Here is a 20,806-nt window from a genome sequence, read left to right as displayed (position 1 = left end):
TTATCTGTGCGTTGCTCCTCAGCAACCTGTTTATTTTGGAGATACATAAAAGCAGACATCATATGATCTTACACCTCTCCCTTACCCCCCAACGTCTCAAGTACCGAAGTAACGTGAAAGTAAATGAAACCGCTTACTCTTTTTTTTTACAAAAATCAGAAAGAAATTCGGGGGGGGGGCGAAAATAAAAGGAAAGAAAAAAAACAAACGATTTCGGCTGATCTCCGTTGATCGCGGGTCGGCTTTAAGGAGTGGGTGGGATGTGTCTGATGGACGTGGGACCGGACCAATCGGAAGCGAGGGAGGTGGCCGTCGCGGGGTAAGAGCCAATCCGAGCGGGGTACGGCGGGCTGCCAACGAGGCGTGCGTTGGTACAAGAGGGGCCGTGCCCCTCGTTGGGTACTGTGGACCTCCCAGAGGTGAATAGAGCCCTCCCAGTTCCTAGGAGCAGCCATGGAGGGGAGCACAGACCTGTTTGAGGGGGAGGACTACAAGGTAAATCTTAGCTGCTATAAAGCTGTGTACTTGCTTATTCATTCTGAAAAGGTGTCTTAAATTTACCTTTGCACTGATTGTGTTGTTGTGCAATCAGAAAGCTGCTCAGCTTGATGTGGAAAGGCAGTGCTAACTTTTTTTTTAATGTTTCCTTAGCAAGGCAAATGGAAAAATTGGATTATTCTCTGAAGTATTGCTATTTGGGTGTCCCTCTGGTAATTGTTGAGCAAGAGAAACAAAATGTGTACCCCCACCCTCTCTGAGTCCTTGTCATAGTTCCATCTGCTGCCTCCTGACACAGTATCTGTTGTTTGTTTTCTGTTGTAGATCATCTGTCTGGCTTCTGTGTGATTTGTTGTGTTTTTTAACAAATTAAACATTGCCCTGTGGATTTGCAATGTGTCCCTATTAACCCCTGCTTCTCATGATGTTATCCCTCAAGGCTTATATCTCTTTGCCCCCTCCCCCTCATTCATTTTCAAAATGTACAAGTGCTAGGTACATCTTAGACAGGGTGCACCTTTTTTAAAATGGATGTGCACTTATATACACACACAGGCAAATTTTATATATATATAATATATTATAGTGCATATATGTATTTTTCTCTTGCATGGAGAGGCTTACAGAGATATACAGCATGGAAACAGACCCTTTGGCCCATACCAACCAAATATCCTAAATGAATCTAGTCCCACTTGCCAGCACTTGGCCCATATCTCTCTCAACCCTTCCTTCCTATTCATGTACCCATCCAGATGCCTTTTTTAAATGTTGTAATTGCATCAACCTCTGCCACTGTGTGGCATCTTATTCCATACACTCACCACACTCTGTATGAAAAATGTTGCCCTTTGGGTCCCCTCTTAAATCTTTTCCCCCTCACCCTGAACCGATGCCCTCTAGTTCTGGCCTCTCCCACCCTAGGGAAAAGAACTGTTTATTTTACACTCTCCATGCCTGTCATAATTTTTTGTAACCTGCTACAAGGTCACCCCTCAACCTGTGGTGCTTCAGGCAAACAGTCCCAGACTATTCAGCCTCTCCCTACTGCTCAAATCTTCCAACCCTGGCAACACCTTGTACATCTTTTCTAAATGTTTTGTGTCAGTTGTAGGTACATTTAAAGTATTTGTTTGGTTTTTTTTGGGGGTGGGGAGAAAGGATGTACACTTAATTTGTCTCTTGCATTTGTAAATGTTTTTTTTAAAACCTCATCCTTAAAAATGCTGTTTTTGTTTTTGCTGCTTTTCTGTCTCCTTTCCTTTCCCACATTTTTCAGATCCTAAGTGTTGAGTTAATTAGAATTTCTTTTCTTTCTTTTTTTGTTGTTCTTAGTTCAAGAGACTGAACAATTGACAACCTTGTTTATTTAAAAAAAAGATGATGTGCGGGACTGGGAGGGATGTTGTATGGGTTAGTTTGCAGAATCTGGAGCTATAAGTCGTGAGTAACCCAATTCCTGGTCTATACTCACCTAAAAGACTGTACCTAGGTAGCTGCCCTACATTAGAGAGAGATGCAATATGCTGAGGCTCCTCAGATAGTAGTTTCCAAACCCATGACCACTTTCATCTAGAAGGACAAGGGCAGCAATATTGCCTCACAGCGTCAGGGACCTGGATTTGCTTCCAGAATAAACGTAGAGTAATAGATTCTGGATTAGTGGCGCTGGAAGAGCGCAGCATCCGAGGAGCAGTAAAGTTGACGCTCTCCACCACCACCACCACCACCCATCCTGACTCCAAAGTATATCATGGATAGGATAAATGAACAAAGTATTTTCCCTGGGATCAGGGAGTCCCTTCTTATAACTCCATCTTTCCAGCTTACTCGTGACCCTAGGGAGTGTTGTTGTACATAGAGACCTTGGAGTACAGGTTCATAGCTCCCTGAAAGTAGAGTCACAGGTAGATAGGATAGTGAAAAGGTGTTTGATATGCTTTCCTTTATTGGTCAGAGTATTGAGTACAGGAGTTGGGAGGTCATGTTGCGGCTGTACAGGACATTGGTTAGGCCACTGTTGGAATATTGCATGCAATTCTGGTCTCCTTCCTATTGGAAGGATGTTGTGAAACTTGAAAGGGTTCAGAAAAGATTTAAGGATGTTGCCAGGGTTTGAGCTACAGGGAGAGGCTGAATAAGTTGGAGCTGTTTTCCCTGGAGTGTCGGAGGCTGAGGGGTGACCTTGTAGAGGTTTACAAAATTGAGGGGCATGGATAGGATAAATAGACAAAGTCTTTTCCCTGGGGTCGGGGAGTCCAGAACTAGAGGGGCCTAGGTTTAGGGTGAGAGGGGAAAGATATAAGAGACCGAAGGGGCAACTTTTTCACAGAGGGAGGTACGTGTATGGAATGAGCTGCCAGAGGAAGTGGTGGAGGCTGGTACAATTGCAACATTTAAGAGGCACTTGGATGGGTATATGAATAGGAAGGGTTTGGAGGGATATGGGCCGGGTGCTGGCAGGTGGGACTAGATTGGGTTGGGATATCTGGTTGGCATGGGCGGGTTGGACCGAAGGGTCTGTTTAATGTGCTGTGTGACTGTACACCTAATGACTGCCACCCAGGGGTCAAACAGGGATACTGTTGGGAAGGCATTGAGGGGACATTCATGTTTCTGTGCTGTACATCTCTATGACTCTATAAACTACTAATGTTCTGTGATTGGAAAAACCGAAACATCATAACTTCTATTGACAGAGTAGAACAATGAGGTGAGCAGAGATTTGATCAGAGCAAAGGTGTTGTATGTAGAGCCTACAGCTGCTCATCTTTTGTTTTCCTTCTCAATGCTGAGGCACATTTTGTTTTAGTTTTTTTCCCGACTGGTTCATCTGAGACTTGACATTTTGCCCTGAGAGTGCCAAGTGCCAGATGGATGCTGCGACTCATCTACACCCCATCCCAGCAAAGGACCAACAGTGAATAGCCACCAGGCCAACATGGACACCCCGTCTCTGTTTATCAGGAACACAGAGTTCAAATCCTGCTGCGGGTAGTTGGTGGAACGTAATGATGAATGTCTAAACAGTCAGATTTGGAATGGAAAGCCAGTGATGGTGATTGTAACCACCTTCGTTGGTTTTTAACCAGAGTCCCCAGGGCCCTTTTTTTTTGGGAGGACAAATTAGTCAGTCTGGCTTTCATGAGCACGGAGTCGCAGCAATGTGGTTGCCTCTTGATGGCCCTCCCAAGTAATGGAGGGGCAATTAGGGACAGGCGGCAAATCCTCCACCTCAACAGCTGCCCATGTCCCGTGGCAGGATTAACTACATCAGTCTGTGGAAGCCATTAGGGTTTGGCCTGTGGTTAGTCTCCCTGTGGGTTGGAGAATGAGAGAGCAGAGATTTACTGTCGTCTTGTGTACCTGAGTACAGTGAAAATCGAGCAGTACAGGCAGATCCGAGGGCATATGGATGGTGGGGCACTTGGACACAGCAAAACCTACAGGGTTACAAGGTGGGCCAGGGAAATCAACATTAGATTTGGAGTTAGAGGTCTGGGGGTATAGCAGCAGGGACGAAGCTATTCCTGAGCCTGTTGGTCTGTGTGTTTGAAGCTTCAAAAGAGAGTATTGATGAGGTTGTGTGTTCAGTGAGGATAAAGGACACTGAGACAGAATGTTCTTGTTTTTTGGTTTGTACACTCTAGAGTTTCTCTGGTGATCCACATCACTGTCCTTTTTTTACTCCTGGGGGGAGGGGGTAGGTGTGGCAAAATGTGTGAGCTGGGGTGGACTATGTGCCTGAATGTCTGCACCTGAGAGTTGATCAGACAGAAGGAATGTCCCCTCAATGCCTTCCCAACAGTATCCCTGTTTGACCCCTGGGTGGCAGTCACCAGGTGTACAGTCACACAGCACATTAAACAGACCCTTCGGCCCAACCAGTCCATGCTGACCATTCAACCCCAAACTAAACTAGTCACAGCTGTCTCCTGCTATCCCCCATAATTCCTCCATACCTTGGCTATTCATGTAGGGTGGGTTTGATCCAGAGTAAAGCTCCCTCTACACTGTACCCCCACCAATCAAACCCTCCCAGGGCAGGGATAGAATGGGGTTAGATACATGATTCCTTTCCAAACCCTGTGAAGTTCAGGATATAACTGGTTTTAGAGTCTGAGATGTACAGCACAGAAACAGACCCTTCGTTCCAACTCCTCTGTGCTGACCAGATATCCCAACTAGTCATATCCCCATCCAGATGTGTTTTTCTGTTGTTTCTGCGGTGTTGGGTTCACTGTGAAACATGCTCAGTTAATGATGACCCACACACAGGCCTGTGTGTGTGTGTGTGTGTGTGTGTGTGTGTGTGTAGTTGGCATGGTGTGGCGGAGCTGGTGTTGGACTGGGGTGTACAAAGTTTAAGAATTACACTACACTATACCAGGTTATTAGATTAGATTACTTAGTGTGGAAACAGGCCCTTTGGCCCAACAAGTCCACACCGACCCGCCGCAGCACAACCCACCCATACCCCTAAATTTACCCCTTACCTAACACTACGGGCAATTTAGCATGGCCAATTCACCTGACCCGCACATCTTTTGGACTGTGGGAGGAAACCGGAGCACCCGGAGGAAACCCACGCAGACACAGGGAGAACGTGCAAACTCCACACAGTCAATCGCCCGAGTCGGGAATTGAACCCGGGTCTCTGGTGCTGTGAGGCAGCAGTGCTAACCACCGTGCCACCGTGCCGCCCACTAACGCTATATCTGTTATAGTCCAACAGATTTATTTGGAAACACTAGCTTTCAAACTGCTGCTCCTTTATCAGGTGGTTGTGGAGTATAAGATGCAATCTATAGCAAAAGTTTACAGTGTGATGCAATTGAAATGATACACTGAAAGACCAGGATTGTTTAGGTCTGCTGTCATCTCTTTCGAATGACCATGTTGGTCTCTGTGTGTTTTTGTTCTGTACAGTCAAGGACCATGTCGGTGGATCTACAGACAGACTCCTCACTGCAGGTGGAGATCTCTGATGCAGTCAGTGAGCGAGACAAAGTGAAGTTTACAGTCCACACCAAGGTAGGTACGAAGGGGAAGACTAGGTCAGTGGCCTAGGTCCCCACTGTCTGGGGGCCGAGCCCTCTGGCCTTGGGGAAAGTTTGATACAGATTGACACCTTCCGGCTCCATTACTGGAGCCTCCCACTGGGTGGGGGAGGGTTCTCTCTGGAGCCAACGTTATTTCTCCACCAACATGTTCAGGGTCATTCCCATGTTGCTGCATGTGGAATCTTGCTTTGTGTCACATTTGGCAGCACTCACTTCTCTCCTCCCTCTCTCCATCTCAGACAAATCTTGCTCACTTCAAGCAGCCGGAGTTCTCCGTGGTACGGCAACATGAAGAGTTCATATGGCTTCATGACGCATATCTGGAAAACGAAGATTACGCTGGGATTATAGTAAGTGAGCGACAGCCAGGAGCTCGCACCAGGCTCAAGTGGTGTTGGTTCTCTGTATGTGCTGTTCCCAGTGAGGGGATAGCAGTGTTGGATACTGAGTAAAGCTCCCTTTACACGGCATGGCGGCTCAGTGGTTAGCCCTGCTGTCTCTCAGCATCAGGGTCCCAGGTTTGATTGCAGCCTTGGGTGTCTTTGTGGAGTTTGCATGTTCTCCCTGTGTCTGCGTGGGTTTCCTCCCACAGTCCAAAGATGTGCAGGTCAGGTGAATTGGCCATGCTAAATGGTCCCATAGTGTGAGGTGCATTAGTCAGAGGGAAATGGGTCTGGGTGGGTTACTCTTCAGAGGGTCGGTGTGGACTTGTTGGGTCAAAGGGCCTGTTTCCACACTAGGGAATCTAATCTAATCTACACTGTCCCACTGCCAGGACAGGGACAGCACAGGATTAGATACAGGTTAAAGCTCCCTCTACACTGTTTTACACACACACACACACACACACCATCAAACATTCCGAGGACAGGGACAGCACAGATTTGGATAGAGTAAAATGCCCTCTACACTCCCTCCCTGCTAGGACAGGGACAGTGTGGCGTTGGATACAGAGGAAAGCTCCCACTGTAGGGTGAGGTGTTGGCCTGATGGTATTTTCAGTAGATGTTAATCCAGAAATCTGGAGCTTGAATGCTGTGACAGCAGAAAGTAAATCTTGCCTCGGAGTTAAGTGACCACGAGCCCATCGTCACATGTTGTGGAAACCATTTGGGTCACTAATGTCCTTCCAAGAAGGGTATCTGCCATCTTTACCTGGTGTGACCTGTACATGTCTCCAGACCCACAGCAATGTGGATGACTCTTTAATGCCCTCTGGGCTGTTGGGAAAAGGCAATAAATGCTGACCCAGCCAGTGCTGCCCATACCCTGTGGTAGTGAGGTGGCGCAGTCTGTGGGTGGAGGGGTTGTCTCTGGGGCTAATGCCTTTTGTGAGCAGTGTCTGTCCGGGTGATTGGCACATTGTTGGAAGGAGGTTGGGATTGCGTACAGTGTTGTGTACAGTGGACTGAGCATTCTGCCACCTTACTGTAGTCACCATACACTGAAAGCCAGCGTCTCCTTTGCTGTCACCTGAACAATGTTTTTTTTTTCCCCCCCAGATTCCTCCTGCCCCTCCGAAACCAAACTTTGACGCGTCGCGGGAGAAACTGCAGAAACTTGGGGAGGGGGATGGGTCCATGACACGGGAGGAGTTTGCTAAGATGAAGCAAGAGCTGGAATCGTAAGTGATCGGGGTGGGGGTGACTCTCTGGGGCTGACCCTCTCATAGACTCTCACTCGCACCCTGGCCCCTACCTGTCTGCAGCCTCTTGTGCTACTCTATTAGAGTCATAGAGATGTACAGCATGGAAACAGACCCTTCGGTCCAACCCATCCATGCTGATCCAGATATCCCAACCCAATCTAGTCCCACCTGCCAACACCCGGCCCATATCCCTCAACCCTTCCTATTCAGATACCCATCCAAATGCCTTTTAAATGCTGTCATTGTACCAGCCTCCATCACTTCCTCTGGCAGCTCATTCCATACACGTACCACCCTCTGGGTGAAAAAAGTCGCCCCTTGAGTCCCTCTTTAAATCTTTCCCCTCTCACCCTAAGCCTATGCCCCTCTAGTTCTGGGCTCCCCCACCCCAGGGTAAAGACCTTACCTATTTATCCTATCCATGCCCCCTCATGATTTTATAAACCTCTAAGGTCACCCCTCAGCCTCTGACACTCCAGGGATAACAGCCCCAGCCTGTTCAGCCTCTCCCTGTAGCTCAAACCCTCCAACCCTGGCAACATCCTTGTAAATCTTTTCTGAACCCATTCAAGTTTCACAACATCTTTCCGATAGGAAGGAGACCAGAATTGCACGCAATATTCCAAAAGTGGCCTACCCATATCCAAATGAGAATATGCTCCTCTAGGGAATTCCCGAGGGTCTAGGAATACACAGGCTAGGGCCATTTGTCATGATAACATGGCCTTTGGCAGATAAGGTGACAGGCTGGATCTGGGTAGGATGCTCACTGGAGGGTCAGTACAGATTCTGTCAGCTGAATGGCCTCTTCCTGTGCTGGAGCGATTCTATCTCCTCTTGCAGGAGGCCCTTCAGCCCATCAGCTGCCGTTCTTACTCCCCATGAGCTGCCACCTTCGATCTGCTTGATCATCTCCCCAAACCTCCCCTCACTCTCGTTCCATCCCAATGGCCCTGATGAGTTTGCGTTTTTTGCCACCTTTTACTGACCGTTCTCTTTCGTGTGTGTGTGTGAGTTCAGCCTCCACCCTGCTCTCTGGCTGAAGACTTTTATCTTTCCCACCTGAAACCCTTTATTTCCTCACTCTGTTGTGCACTCTGTCTAATTATTGTCTTTTTCTCTCTGCCTGTCTCCTCACAGGGAGTACCTGGCCATCTTTAAAAAGACAGTAGCCATGCACGAGGTCTTCCTGCAACGTCTTGCTGCTCACCCGCAGCTCAGGGGGGACCACAACTTCTACGTGTTTCTGGAATATGATCAGGAGGTAGGTCTAACTGCTTCCGGGCTGGGGGAGTGGCAGGGGGGTCAACATCTCCCTCATTAATTCCTCCATTGTTGCTGCTGTCATAGAACCCAGGTTTACAGAACTGATCCCTCCCACTCCCCAGGATTGTTGTCTTTTTTTTTTACCCATAACCCCTCCAATCAGCATCCTCCTGGTTGGCACGATGCCTCAGTGGTTAACACTGCTGCCTCTCAGTGCCAGGGACCCAGGTTCAATTCCACCCTCTTGGTGAGTGTGCAAACTCTGCACCTTCTCCCCTGTGTCTGTGTGGGCTTCCTCCCACAATGGAAAGATGTACAGGTTAGGTGAATGAGCCAGTGCTAAATTGCAGTGTAGAGAGGGGGGCGGTCGTTGTGGACTCTGGGCCAAATGGCCTGCTCCCACACTAGGATTCTGATTCTAGGACATGCTCTGTTTTGTCCTCCAAGGTCATGAGGATCAGCACTGAAGTAGCACAGCTCTGCTCAGGGTGAGGTAGGGTCAGCAATGAGTAAGTACTGCTGAGCTTGGGGTAGGAATTCTTCATCCAACATCACACCCACTGGGAATGGTCCCATGGTATTATCGATGGACTGTTCCAGATCCTGTGATAACACCCAAGTTTGAATCCTGCTATGGAAGATGGAGTTTGGATGAACCTATTTTTTTTTTCCCTAAGTCTGGAATTAAGCGTCTCATTGTTTTGGGTGGGGGTTGGGGGAAAGCCCATCTAGTTCGCTAATGTCCTTAAGGGAAGGGAACTGCCATCCTCCAAATAAAAACAGATGATCTGGGTCACTCCCATCGGTGTGTGAATGTGTCTGCTTTGCTAGTTTACAACCAGGAATGCTGTCCAAAGAGTCCTCTGTTGGATGTGAAACTTCGGGGTGCCCTGAGATGGGGAAATGAGCTGGAAAAGCTGAACTCTGATCTTTTTTTTTGTTTAATCTTTGTTAAACCACAGCTGAGTGTCCGTGGTAAGAATAGGAAGGAGATCCTGGGTGGTTTTCTCAAGAACATTGTAAAGTCGGCTGATGAAGCAATAATAACTGGGATCTCTGGCATGAAGGTACACTGACCTTGTCACAATCTTTCCTTTTTATGTTGGAGAAACTAGCTCCATTTAATATATCACTTCTTGTAGAGAGTATCTGTAAATGTTGCACACAATAACTCTCTCCCTCTACTCTCTGAAAGTAAATTCCCTTGAACAAAAAAAAACTGGAAATAACTGCTGATGCTGAAAATGAAAACAAAAATATCTAAAATTTCTTTCTACACTTCTTTTTATTTTCCCACCCCCATCAAACACTCCCAGCACAGGGTTAGGTACAGAGTAAAGCTCCCTCTACACTCTCCTCCACTCCACCCACCCATCTAACACAGGGGCAGCACAGGGTTAGATAGAGTAAAGCTCCCTCTACTGTCTGTCTTTTTCCCTTCTCTCTTTTACCTCCCCTATCAAACATTCCCAGGATAGGACGGCTGTAATAGAGTAAAGGTCACTCTACACTGTTTTATCCCATCTAATGCTCCCAGGACACATGGCCCATTATCCTGGCGATTTAGTCCCTGCCCCCTAGGGTCTCCCCTGTCTCCATTCGGGTACCTGGGGGGGATGATCTAGTTTTTTCCCTAGTGCTCTTTCAGACTGTGCTAACGTTTATCCTCTTCTCCTGCAGGAAGTGGACGAGTTCTTTGAGCACGAGAGGACCTTCCTCATTGAGTATCACAATCGGGTCAAGGATGCGACGCTGAAGGCAGATAGAAAGACCCGGTCACACAAAAGTGGGTTGTTTGGAGTCACTCACTCATTCGTTCACTCACTCCCAGGATCTCTGTCCTGAATACTTTCTGGTATTACAACGCCAAGCTGCGCGTATACACTAACAGCCCTCCCTCAGCTGTTTTATCATCTGTGGGTCCTGACCTCTCCTCACTCCAGACTCGCTATTGGAAAGAGTGATTTCTCTCGCTCTCTCCATTTATACAGGAGGCCATTTGTCAGATCCTCTGAGCCTGTCCCACTACCCCTTCTGAAACAGGGGTGGCTAGGGGATGGAGATGGTGAGGGTAGGGGTGTGCATTGTAGAGTTTCACTCCCTTTTCTGTTCTGATTAATCAGGCAACACCCCTGTCACCCCCCCCCCCCCCCCCCCCCCCAAAAAAAAAACTTGATACTAATATCAATATGGTTTTTCCGCACTCTCACCCATCCCCAAAGGGATAATTTCTTGTTTTTGTCCCTCCATCAAATCCTTCCAATCGTCACCAACACCTCTATTCCATTGTACCAGCCTCCACCACTTCCTCTGGCAGCTCATTCCATACACGTACCACCCTCTGTGTGGAAAAAGTTGCTCCTTCAGATCTCTCTTCTATCTTTTCCCCTCTCACCCTAAACCTATGCCCCTCTAGTTCTGGACTCCCCCAGGGAAAAGACTTTGCCTATTTATCCTATTCATGTCCCTCATAATTTTGTAAACCTCTAAGGTCACCCCTCAGCCTCTGACGCTGCAGGGAAACTCTTGAATAACCTGACATACAAAAACAGCTTGATGTTATTTCACTGTCTCAGTTAAAAGCAGGGCTTTATAATTTATTTATTTTTTTTGTAGCTGTTGGCTGGTTTGTGGTAAATTTTTGGGTTTGAATAATTTGGGGATGGGGTGGTGAAAGGGGCTTCTGGCTGGGCTAATTACCTTAGTAACCCCCTGTTGAGAAAGTGGGGGTGAGCTGCCTTCTTGAACCTGCAACAGGGTGGTTAGGGGTAGGAGGTGGTGAGGGTAGGGGTGTGCGTTCTAGACCCGAGGCCTCCCTTAGGGAAGGAATCCCAGGATTCTGACCCAGCCACACTGAGGGAACGGCGAGATATTTCCAAGTCGGGATGGTGAGGGGCTCGGAGGGGAACTTGCAGGGGGTGGTGTTCCCGTGTACCTGCTGCCCCTTGTCCTTCTGGATGGAAGTGGCCGTGGGTTTGGAAGGTGCTGCCTGAGGATCTTTGGTGAGTTGCTGCAGTGTATCCTGTAGCTGGTACACACTGCTGCTACTGAGCGTCGGTGAGAGGTGGGAGAGGGTGTGGTGCCAATCAAGCTGGGGCTGCTTTGTCCCTGAATGGTGTTGAATCCCTGTCTTGTGGTAGCACTGGTAGGGTGCTGTGCACTCACGTAGAACTGAGACTCTGTTGCTCTGAAGGTTATCTGTGAACAATGAGTGGCAGACTGGGGGAAGACTGTGTGTGTTCTGTGGCTCACTCACAGTGATCTTTCCAACCTCTGCTGAACTGTGCAATGGGAGCTCAGGACCTGTTTGTGTCTCACCCTGGCTTGCCTGCTCCCTCTCATCTCTCCACAGATGTCGCTGAAGATTACATTCCAATCTCTTCTGCTTTATCTGGTTTGGGAACATTGGACACCAACCCACTGAGCAAGTAGGACATCCTTTTTTTTTTAAGTTTGTTCTGAATTGGTGCACTAAGTGGGGAGAGCAGCTGTGACCTGTATTTTGTTTATTTGTGGGGTGAGTCTCACTGGCCAGGCCAGCATTTATTGCTCATTGTGAGTTTTTTGAGAAGGTTTGTAGCTCAGGTTGAGGTTCTGGATGTCGGTTAGCTCGCTGAGCTGGAAGGTTCGGTTTCAGACGTTTCGTCACCCTACTAGGGTAATATCAGTGAGCCTCCGGATGAAGCACTGGTGGGATGGGCTGCTCTGTGTTTGGGTTTCCTTGGTAACACCAACAGAAAGCAAGCCATTTTCTCCCCCTAGTGCTTCACCTGGAAGTTCACTGTTACCTAGTAGGGTGACTAAACGTCTGAAACCAAACCTTCCAGCTCAAGGAGCAAGCCAACATCCATTTATTGCTCATCCCAGAGGGCTGTGGGCCTGGACTCACAGGCCCAGACCAGGTAAAGATGGCAGTTTCCTTCGCGGAAGGGGTTTTTTTTTTCCAACACTCGAACATGGTCATCACTCGCCTCATGATTCCAGATTTTATTCACTGAATCCAAATGCCACCACCTGCTGTGGTGGGATTCGAATGTGGGTCCCCAGGACATGACCTGGCTCTCTGGATTGACAGGCCAGTGATAATCGTGACAGGCCATTGCCTCCCCTGCTTGCCTGTCTGCCACCCAGAGTGAATTAGAGCCCTCTTCCAGGTGCTGGGGGGGGGGGGGGGGGAAGAGAGAGGAGGAGGAATGTGTTTACATCCACCTGACGGCAAAGTTGTACCTGTCTTTACAAGATCTGACTGCCACATTTGGTGACGAGAAGTTTGGGGGGGGATGGTGGTGGGTTGGTGTCTCTCCATTCCCTCTACGCTAGAGGGAGCAGTTTCACTCTGTATCTAACCTTCTGTTGAGTTGGAATCTGTCCAGTTTTGTTAAAGTCAGAAGTCTTTCTCAATACTGTGGTGAACCGAGAGATGCTCACTCTCTCCCCCCTACCGCCCCAAAGGCCTCAGGAGAGAGTCCAGCTGTGCTCCGTGGGGAGTGCTAGGGTTGTTTGCAGCTTTAGCTGCACGTTCACACCCCTCTGAGGACAGACAGGTGACTGGCTCAGTGCTCTGTCTCTGGAGCTGGACCTGCTGTCTGTCTCCCCTAAAATAAACCACAAAATTGCCTAACCCATTCACTTTCTGCTTGTCTGTTCTCTCTCTCGTTGCAGCAACTTTCTGAAACTTGCAGAGCTTTTTGAGAAACTTCGGGTAAGAAGGACTCTTTGCTGTTTTGTTTGGCCAGTGGTAACTTGTATCTCTCCGAATACTCAGCCAGTTAATTCCTTTACTTTTCTGTGTAGAAACTGGAAGGACGTGTGGCATCTGATGAAGACTTGAAACTTTCTGACTTGTTAAGATATTATATGAGGGATTCACAAGCAGCAAAGGCAAGTACAGAGGAAACCCGATTTCTCCAAAGGACAGGGGTAGGGAGGATTTTTTTGTTTGGTTAATTAAACGCCACGTAACAGTTAGCCACGGGTTGGGACCTTGCGATCTTGTCTGAATGATCCGCAGTTCAGTTAATTGAATGCTGGATAATTGAGGTTCCTCTGTATGTGGTTTTAAAATTTCATGTTAAAAGAGCATTTACTTCAGGTTTTTTTTTTAAACTTTAAGTTCTCCCACGTAATTGAGAATTGTAGCCAGTGCTTGGGGGGGGGGGGGTGCTCTCCCCCTCCCTCCCAGAGGGGCTGACCCTGACTTGGGGCATTTCTCTAACCTACCTTCATCTACCAAATCTCCCTCCTACTTGTTACCAGTCACCCCTTCTCCCTCCTGCCTAGTCCACCTGCTAAAACCAACACAGCGGCACCAAATTGCTACAGTGCAGGAAAAAAAAGGCCATTCAGCCCATCCCATGTGTTCTAGCTCTCTGTATATCACAACTTGATGCCATTCTCTTTTTTTTTCTTTTTTAACCCAGGATGTAGTTTATATATACAGACCCAGCCTGTGTCTCTGTGTCTCTCTCCTCCTTCCCCCGCCCCCCCCCCCCCCCCCCTCGTGGAACACCTCTTGCACACGGTCTCTTTCCGGTAATGTTGCATCCAAACTGTACACAGTACTCCAACTCATGTCTAACCAGTGTCTGTTACCAGGTTACTTTTGACTCCTTGGTGTTTAGTCTATGCCCTTAACAATAAAACCCAGGATATAGATTGCTTTAACTGCTGGCTGACTGTGTTTGCCCTGCCAACTTTAACAGACTTGTATGTCCATGCACCCAGGCCCTCAGCTTCTGCACTCCTGATTTTTAAAATGGCGTACTTTTTTTCTTCTCTTTGTCCAGTTTCTTCTGTTGCCTGTCTGTACCAATATGTAAAAAGGTGAGGTCTGCAGATGCTGGAGATCAGAGCTGAAAATGTGTTGCTGCTTAAAGCACAGCAGGTCAGGCAGCATCCAAGGAACAGGAAATTCCTAATGAAGGGCTTATGCCCGAAACATCGAATTTCCTGTTCCTTGGATGCTGCCTGACCCGCTGCGCTTTAACCAGCAACACACTTTCATATCGAATTAGACTTCCCGTATGAATATTGTGGCTATAAGGACAGGCCAGAGGCTGGGAATCCTGCAGTGAGTGAATCCCCCCAAAGCCTGTCCCACCATCCACAAGGCAGGAGGGTGAGGGAACATTCCCCACTTGCCCCTGGATGGGGGCAGCTCCAACAACACTCAAGAAGCTCGACACCACCATCCAGGGACAAAGCAGCCCCCCGCTGGATTGGCCCCACACCCACAACACCCCCCTCCCTCTTTCTTCCCCCCCCCCCACCGACGCTCAGTAGCAGCAGTGTGTACCAGCTACAAGATACACTGCAGAAACTCACCAAAGACCCTCAGGCAGCACCTTCCAAACCCACAGCCACTTCCATCCAGAAGGACAAGGGGCAGCAGGTACATCCCTCCCTACCTCTTGTCAGCCCCTTGGCAGCCCATATTCCTCCCTACCTCTGTCACGCCCTCTAGCGCCCTGCATGTAACACCCCTCTTGAACACTGTCACCCCCAACAACCCAGCAACTCTGCCTCTCCCTCCAATCCTGGCCTGCTGAGCATCACTGATTCCCATCACCCCACCTCTGGGGCAGTGTCTCCACTTGCCTAAGGCCTGGAGACTTGAGAATTGTGTGTGTGTGGGTTTTTTTTAGTAAGTTGTTTTTTTTATTTTGAAACCTTGCTTTGTGCTCTGGAACGCTGACAAACAATCCTCACCACTGCCACCAAAAATCTCCAAGCATTTAGGATCCCATTTTATTCCATTTGAGTCACGGTTTTTTTTTTGGAGGGGGGATGATGAGGTTTCTGTGAATTTCTTGCCCAGGACCTACTGTACCGGAGAGCTCGCTCTCTGTCTGATTACGAAAATGCCAACAAAGCCCTGGACCGGGCCCGCATGAAGAACAAGGATGTGAAACACGCTGAGACTAATCAACAACGCTGCTGCCAGAAATTTGAAAAGCTCTCTGAATCAGCCAAGCAAGGTAAAGGGCTCAACGTTCCTTCTCTCCACCCCACCCCACCCCGCTTCGTTCATTGTCTGCGGCCTAACCCATTCCTCAAACAGGACTTTCATCAGTGCTCTTTCGTATTGGTCAATTATTGATTACAGGAGTTGGGAGATCATGTTGTGGCCATTGGTCAAGCCACTGTTGGAATATTGCGTGCAATTCTGGTCTCCTTCCTATCGGAAAGATGTTGTGAAACTTTTGAAAGGGTTCAGAAAAGATTTACAAGGATGTTGCCAGGGTTGGAGGGTTTGAGCTACAGGGAGAGGCTGAACAGGCTGGGGCTGTTTTCCCTGGAGTGTCGGAGGCTGACGGGTGACCACAGAGGCTTATAAAATCAGGAGGAGCATGGATAGGGTATGTAGACAGTCTTTTCCCTGGGGTGGGGGGAGTCCAGAACTAGAGGAGATAAGTTTAGGGTGAGCGGGGAAAGATTTGAGGGACCCAAGGGGCAACTTTCACACAGAGGATGGTGTGTGTATGGAATGAGCTGTCAGAGGATGTGGTGGAGGCTGGTACAATTACAACATTTTAAAAAGCATCTGGATGGGTATATGAATAGGAAGGGTTTGGAGGGATACGGGCCGGGTGCTGGCAAATGGGACTAGATTAGGTTGGGATATCTGGTCGGCATGGACAGGGTTGGACCCAAGGGTCTCCCTTTCTATGCTGTACGTCTGATTCTGAAAGGCACAATCCTGCAGACGCTGGAAACGTGAAGCAAAAACTGAGTGCTGGGGGAAGCTGGGTCTGGCAGCAGCTGTGAGAAACTGACCTGACGTTGAGACCAGTTTAATTGACGGTATGAGGGCATTGCTGGCCAGCCCGGGGTGCGGGCAGGCAGTCAGTCACCCACATGGCTGTGGGTCTGCAACCCACCTATAGGCTGGACCAGTCAAAGACAGCCTCACCCTAACTCCTTTTTAATACTGAATCTGAATCCCACCATCTACTGTGGTAGGATTGGAGCCTGTTCCCAGCACATGACCTAGGTCTTTGGATTAACAGCCCAGACATTAATACTACTCCTAGGAGAAAGTGAGGACTGCAGATGCTGGAGATCAGAGCTGAAAATGTGTTGCTGGAAAAGCGCAGCAGGTCAGGCAGCATCCAAGGAGCAGGAGAATCGACGTTTCGGGCATGAGCCCTTCTTCAGGAATGAGGAAAGTGTGTCCAGCAGGCTAAGATAAAAGGTAGAAGGGAGGGGTGTTGGAAACGTGATGGGTGGAAGGAGTTTAAGGTGAGGGTGATAGGCCGGGGTGGGGACGGAGAGGTGAGGAAGATTGCAGGTTAGAAAGGCGGTGCTGAGTTAGAGGGTTGGGACTGAGATGAGGTGTGGGGGGGGGGGGGGGGGGAAATGAGGAAATCGGAGTTCATCCCTTGTGGTTGGAGGGTTCCTAGGCAGACGATGAGGCGCTCTTCCTCCAGCCACTCTGTTGCTGTGGTCTGGCGATGGAGTCCAAGGACCTGCATGTCCTTGGTGGAGTGGGAGGGGGAGTTGAAGTGCTGAGCCACAGGGTGGTTGGGTTGGTTGGTCCGGGTGTCCCAGAGGTGTTCTCTGAAACCTTAATACTACTCTGGGCTGGTAGGAGGCACTGGCCATGGAGTTCTGTTGGTCTGTGTTGAGTTTCTCCAGTACTTCCCTGTATGTTGATTTTTTCACTGCCTCCATGGTGGCCAAGTGATGTCTGGCCCATGCATCTCTTGCCAGGCTGACTGACAATATTGTCCCATCACACCTTGGTGCTGCTTGACCCCCTCCACCCTAAAATCAAGAGTCAAATTTAAAACCTGGGCCATCATGAGGGTCAGTGCTGAGGGGCAGTCAGGCTGTCAGGAGATGGTACGGGTGGCTCAGTGGTTAGCACTGCTGTCTCTTGGCGCCAGGGACCTGGGTTCAATTCCATCCTCTGGTGACTGTCTGTCTGCCTGACTCTGTGGAGTTTGCACGTTCTCCCCCCGTGTCTGTGTGGGTTTCCTCCTGGTGCTCCGGTTTCCTCCCATACTCCATTGATGTGCAGGTCAGGTGAATTGACTGTGTGCTAAATTGCCTGTAGTGTTCAGGGATGTGTAGGTTAGGTGTATTAGTTAGGGGAATGGGTCGGAGTGTTGGCGTGGACCTGTTGGACCGAAGGGCCTGTTTCCACACTGTGAAGGAGATCTATCTCTCTCTCCTTGTCACTGAACAGTCAGTCTGTCTGTGTGTGGGAGGTTGCTTTGTTTCTTACATGTCCTGAGCTCAGGACAAGTCCTCCCTGTTATGTCAGAGGCTGATGCAGTTAAAGTATTTACAAGAATGTGTGCATGTCCTGGGTAGCTTTGTTCACCAGGCTGTTGTTTTTGTTTTTCTTCCCTCCCCCTGCAATTGTTTTTTTTCCCCTACTGCCCATAGAACTTTCCGACTTTAAAATTCGCAGGGTCTCTGCCTTTCGGAAGAACATGATTGAGATGACAGAGCTGGAGCTGAAACATGCAAAGGTAGGTGAGGATTGGATGTTGGTACATGATTTGAGGTGACCTGAGACTGGAGCCCTTCCCATCTCTGTTCAAACTATTGAGTTTGTCTCACTGCATAAGGCAATGAAATGCAACACCTTTCCCTAAAAGGCTGGAATCTGACTCTAAAACATTCCAGAACAGAATTAAACTGGCCTCAACATGAATAATCTGTGGAATGTGGTATGAAGTTTATTCTGCTCCATTCAGAGAGCTAGCACCTATCTCTCAGACTTGTTGGCCTTATGTGGTTGCTGGATGTTTAATTTCCTCTTAGCCCTTCCACCAACCCTTGGATTGTTGCTGCACCATTAGTAGCCTGTTCATTCAGCTGGGTAAAAAGTGAGGTCTGCAGATGCTGGAGATCAGAGCTGAAAATGTGTTGCTGGTTAAAGCACAGCAGGTCAGGCAGCATCCAAGGAACAGGAAATGCGACGTTTCGGGCCAGAGCCCTTCATTCAGCTGCCCAACCTGTGTCTCACGCACGTTCTTCCAGTAGCTCCTGTGGAGTGTCTTTTTTTTTCTTTGAAGATGTTTTACTGTGAAGGTACTGAATAAATTCGAGCTGTTGGGGGAACTTTATTTGTTGCAACTTTTTATTTTGAAGTAATTTTCATACTTTTGTTTATTTCCAGGCCAACCTATTACTACTGAGGAACTGCTTGAGTTCATTGCGAGGGGAACAGTAGGATTTTCTTTCAGCTTCACGACACGGTGTCTGGAGGTGATCATGTGTTAGGGGCCAACCCTTTCCATCTCCCTAGCTTTTTTTTTAAAAAACAAAATTTACTGTTCATCATGTTTATAATAGTGTTCCTTTGGACAGATGAGAAAACAAACCATGGGATACTGCTGTCTACGCGGCCTGACCCACCCCCCCCCCCCCCCCACCTTGAGTCGTCTCCCTCTCTCCAAACCTGTTGTAGAGTCTGGTGTTCCTGCAGTGTCAGTCCCTCCCACCCTGACTGTGTATTTTGGCTGAGGGGTTCATTTTGCAGGCTGGCCTGTGAAGGACCTACCTGAGGCCCTTGTAGATTTGCCAAGCCCCAACCAGCTGAGTTTGTTTTTTTTTCTTCCCCATGGTGTTTTTTGTGCAGGAACCACTAATGCATCTTGAGGATCTGCATTGCTCCTCCCCACACACGTGCTCTCCCCTTCTTCTGTGTTCTTTGTTTTGATTTCTTGCCCACCATGGCCAGTGAGCCTGTGACCATTCACAATACTTTGCTTGCTGTTGTCATGTGAGCAGGCTGTCTAACCCTATTGCAACCACATCAACTCTCTGAAAATGTTGTTAAATCACTGGAGAGGGTACTTGTTGACTTGCAACAGTGTAGAGGGAGCTTTACTCTATCTAACCCTATGCTGTCTCTGTCCTGGGAGTGTTTGATGGAACATGTTCCTTTTTTGTGACATTGATATCCATTATGTGTAAAACCTCTGTGGAGCTGAACAGGGAAGAGTTCAGTGAGCACTGAGCTAAAGTTGTGTCTACCAGCTGGACAAAGATTGCTTTAAAAAGTATTGTTCTCAATACTTGTTTTTGGTATTCAGCTGCACAAATAGGGTTCAGCATAGCTTCTCTCCCACTTCCTGAATTGTTTGTCCAGTTTTAAGTCACCAACCTTTGGTTCATGTCCAGTCATTTTCAATTTTTAAAAAACTGAATTGATTTGGATCTGTAAGTACACCAAACTATGAAGGCATCAAGTTCATTCATGTTAAACAGTAATGACTCATTCAAACTGTCTTGTGTATGGGGAGTGAGGAATGTCTGGCTCAAAGCAAGGTACAAGACAGGATTAATTGATATTATAGTTGTTGGGGGGAAGAGAATGTAATTGTGTTTGAAGGCTTAAATTAAGCAAATCTTTTAGCAACTTCCCTCTAAGTTCCAGTCTTCATTTCTTTTGTAAATAAAACTGAGCAAGAAATCGGTTGTCAGACCTCTTATGTGCTGCTTAAAGAATCTCCCACTCAAACACTTGAAGGTGGTATATGCATGGAATGAGCTGTCAGAAGTGGAGGCTGGTTCAATAACATTGAAACAGCATCTGCATAACTATAAGAAAGGATTAGATTAGTGTAGAAACAGGCCCTTTGGCCCAACACACCCACACTGACCCAGCAAAGTGCAACCCATTCCCTTGTTTACCTCTTCACCTAACACTATGGGCAATTTAGCATAGCCAATTCATCTAACCTGCACACTTTTGGATTGTGGGAGGAAACACATGGGGAGAATGTGCAAACTCCAATTGCCTGAGGCAGGAATTGAACCTGGGTCTCTGGTGCTGAGGTAGCAGTGCTAACCACTGCTGTCCTAAAAAGGGATATGGGCCAACTGCTGGCAAATGGGACTAAATGAGGCTGTCTGGTCAGTATTGACAAGCTAGACTAAAGGTTCTGTTTCTGTGATTATGATTCTAATTGAAACCACTAGTGAGAGCAGAGCTTGAATGTGCTCACTATACAGAATGAAGCAGGGAGGTTATGCTTTAAGAATGGCACTGGGGAAGATTTCTTTCAAACTACAAGTACATACTTTCTACTTCTAGGAAGAATGTAAATGCAATGTTAATTCAGCTGGTTCTTAGAACCATATCTGGGCTCCGGAACAGTTGTAGAGGCCATGTTCTTATCTACTGACTTTTGCACATCAGGATTCTAGCTGGTCCTAAGTGGCACTATGTAGACTTGGTAGTTCAAAGAGACTTCATTTGCCTGCTTTTGAAACTTCCTTCTAGCAGGAAGTGTGTTCTGCTCTTCCACAGCTAGAAGAGGCTGTGAAGCTCAATATACAACTTTTTAATAAGTCAACTCAAAGGAGTTAC

The 20,806-nt window shown here is 48.0% G+C and overlaps 1 protein-coding gene across 1 annotated transcript; it reads left to right on the top strand.

Moving 5' to 3' along the window:
* The first annotated feature begins 243 nt into the window (after nucleotides 1-243).
* LOC132836092 (sorting nexin-32-like) lies at nucleotides 244-19,906 on the top strand. Its single transcript, XM_060855351.1, has 13 exons — nucleotides 244-495; nucleotides 5,428-5,532; nucleotides 5,801-5,911; nucleotides 7,064-7,185; nucleotides 8,350-8,473; nucleotides 9,438-9,542; nucleotides 10,156-10,261; nucleotides 11,828-11,903; nucleotides 13,138-13,177; nucleotides 13,270-13,356; nucleotides 15,293-15,452; nucleotides 17,869-17,954; nucleotides 18,608-19,906. The coding sequence occupies exons 1-13, from the start codon at nucleotides 454-456 to the stop codon at nucleotides 18,659-18,661; spliced, it is 1,218 nt and encodes a 405-aa protein (XP_060711334.1). The 5' UTR covers nucleotides 244-453; the 3' UTR covers nucleotides 18,662-19,906.
* Nucleotides 19,907-20,806: the final 900 nt, after the last annotated feature.

Source organism: Hemiscyllium ocellatum, chromosome 46 (assembly GCF_020745735.1).
Source record: "Hemiscyllium ocellatum isolate sHemOce1 chromosome 46, sHemOce1.pat.X.cur, whole genome shotgun sequence".
In the NCBI taxonomy this organism is placed as follows: Eukaryota; Metazoa; Chordata; class Chondrichthyes; order Orectolobiformes; family Hemiscylliidae; genus Hemiscyllium; species Hemiscyllium ocellatum.
The sequence above is the reverse complement of the archived record's forward strand: the minus strand, read 5'-3'. Positions and strand labels throughout refer to the sequence as shown.

Bases quoted from the DNA above. Each gene is read 5' to 3' on its own strand.
- LOC132836092 (XM_060855351.1), top strand. From the start codon at position 454: ATGGAGGGGAGCACAGACCTGTTTGAGGGGGAGGACTACAAG. The intron at 5,533-5,800 runs GTAGGTACGAAG...TCTCCATCTCAG, and splicing joins AGTTTACAGTCCACACCAAG to ACAAATCTTGCTCACTTCAA. The intron at 5,912-7,063 runs GTAAGTGAGCGA...TTTCCCCCCCAG, and splicing joins AAGATTACGCTGGGATTATA to ATTCCTCCTGCCCCTCCGAA.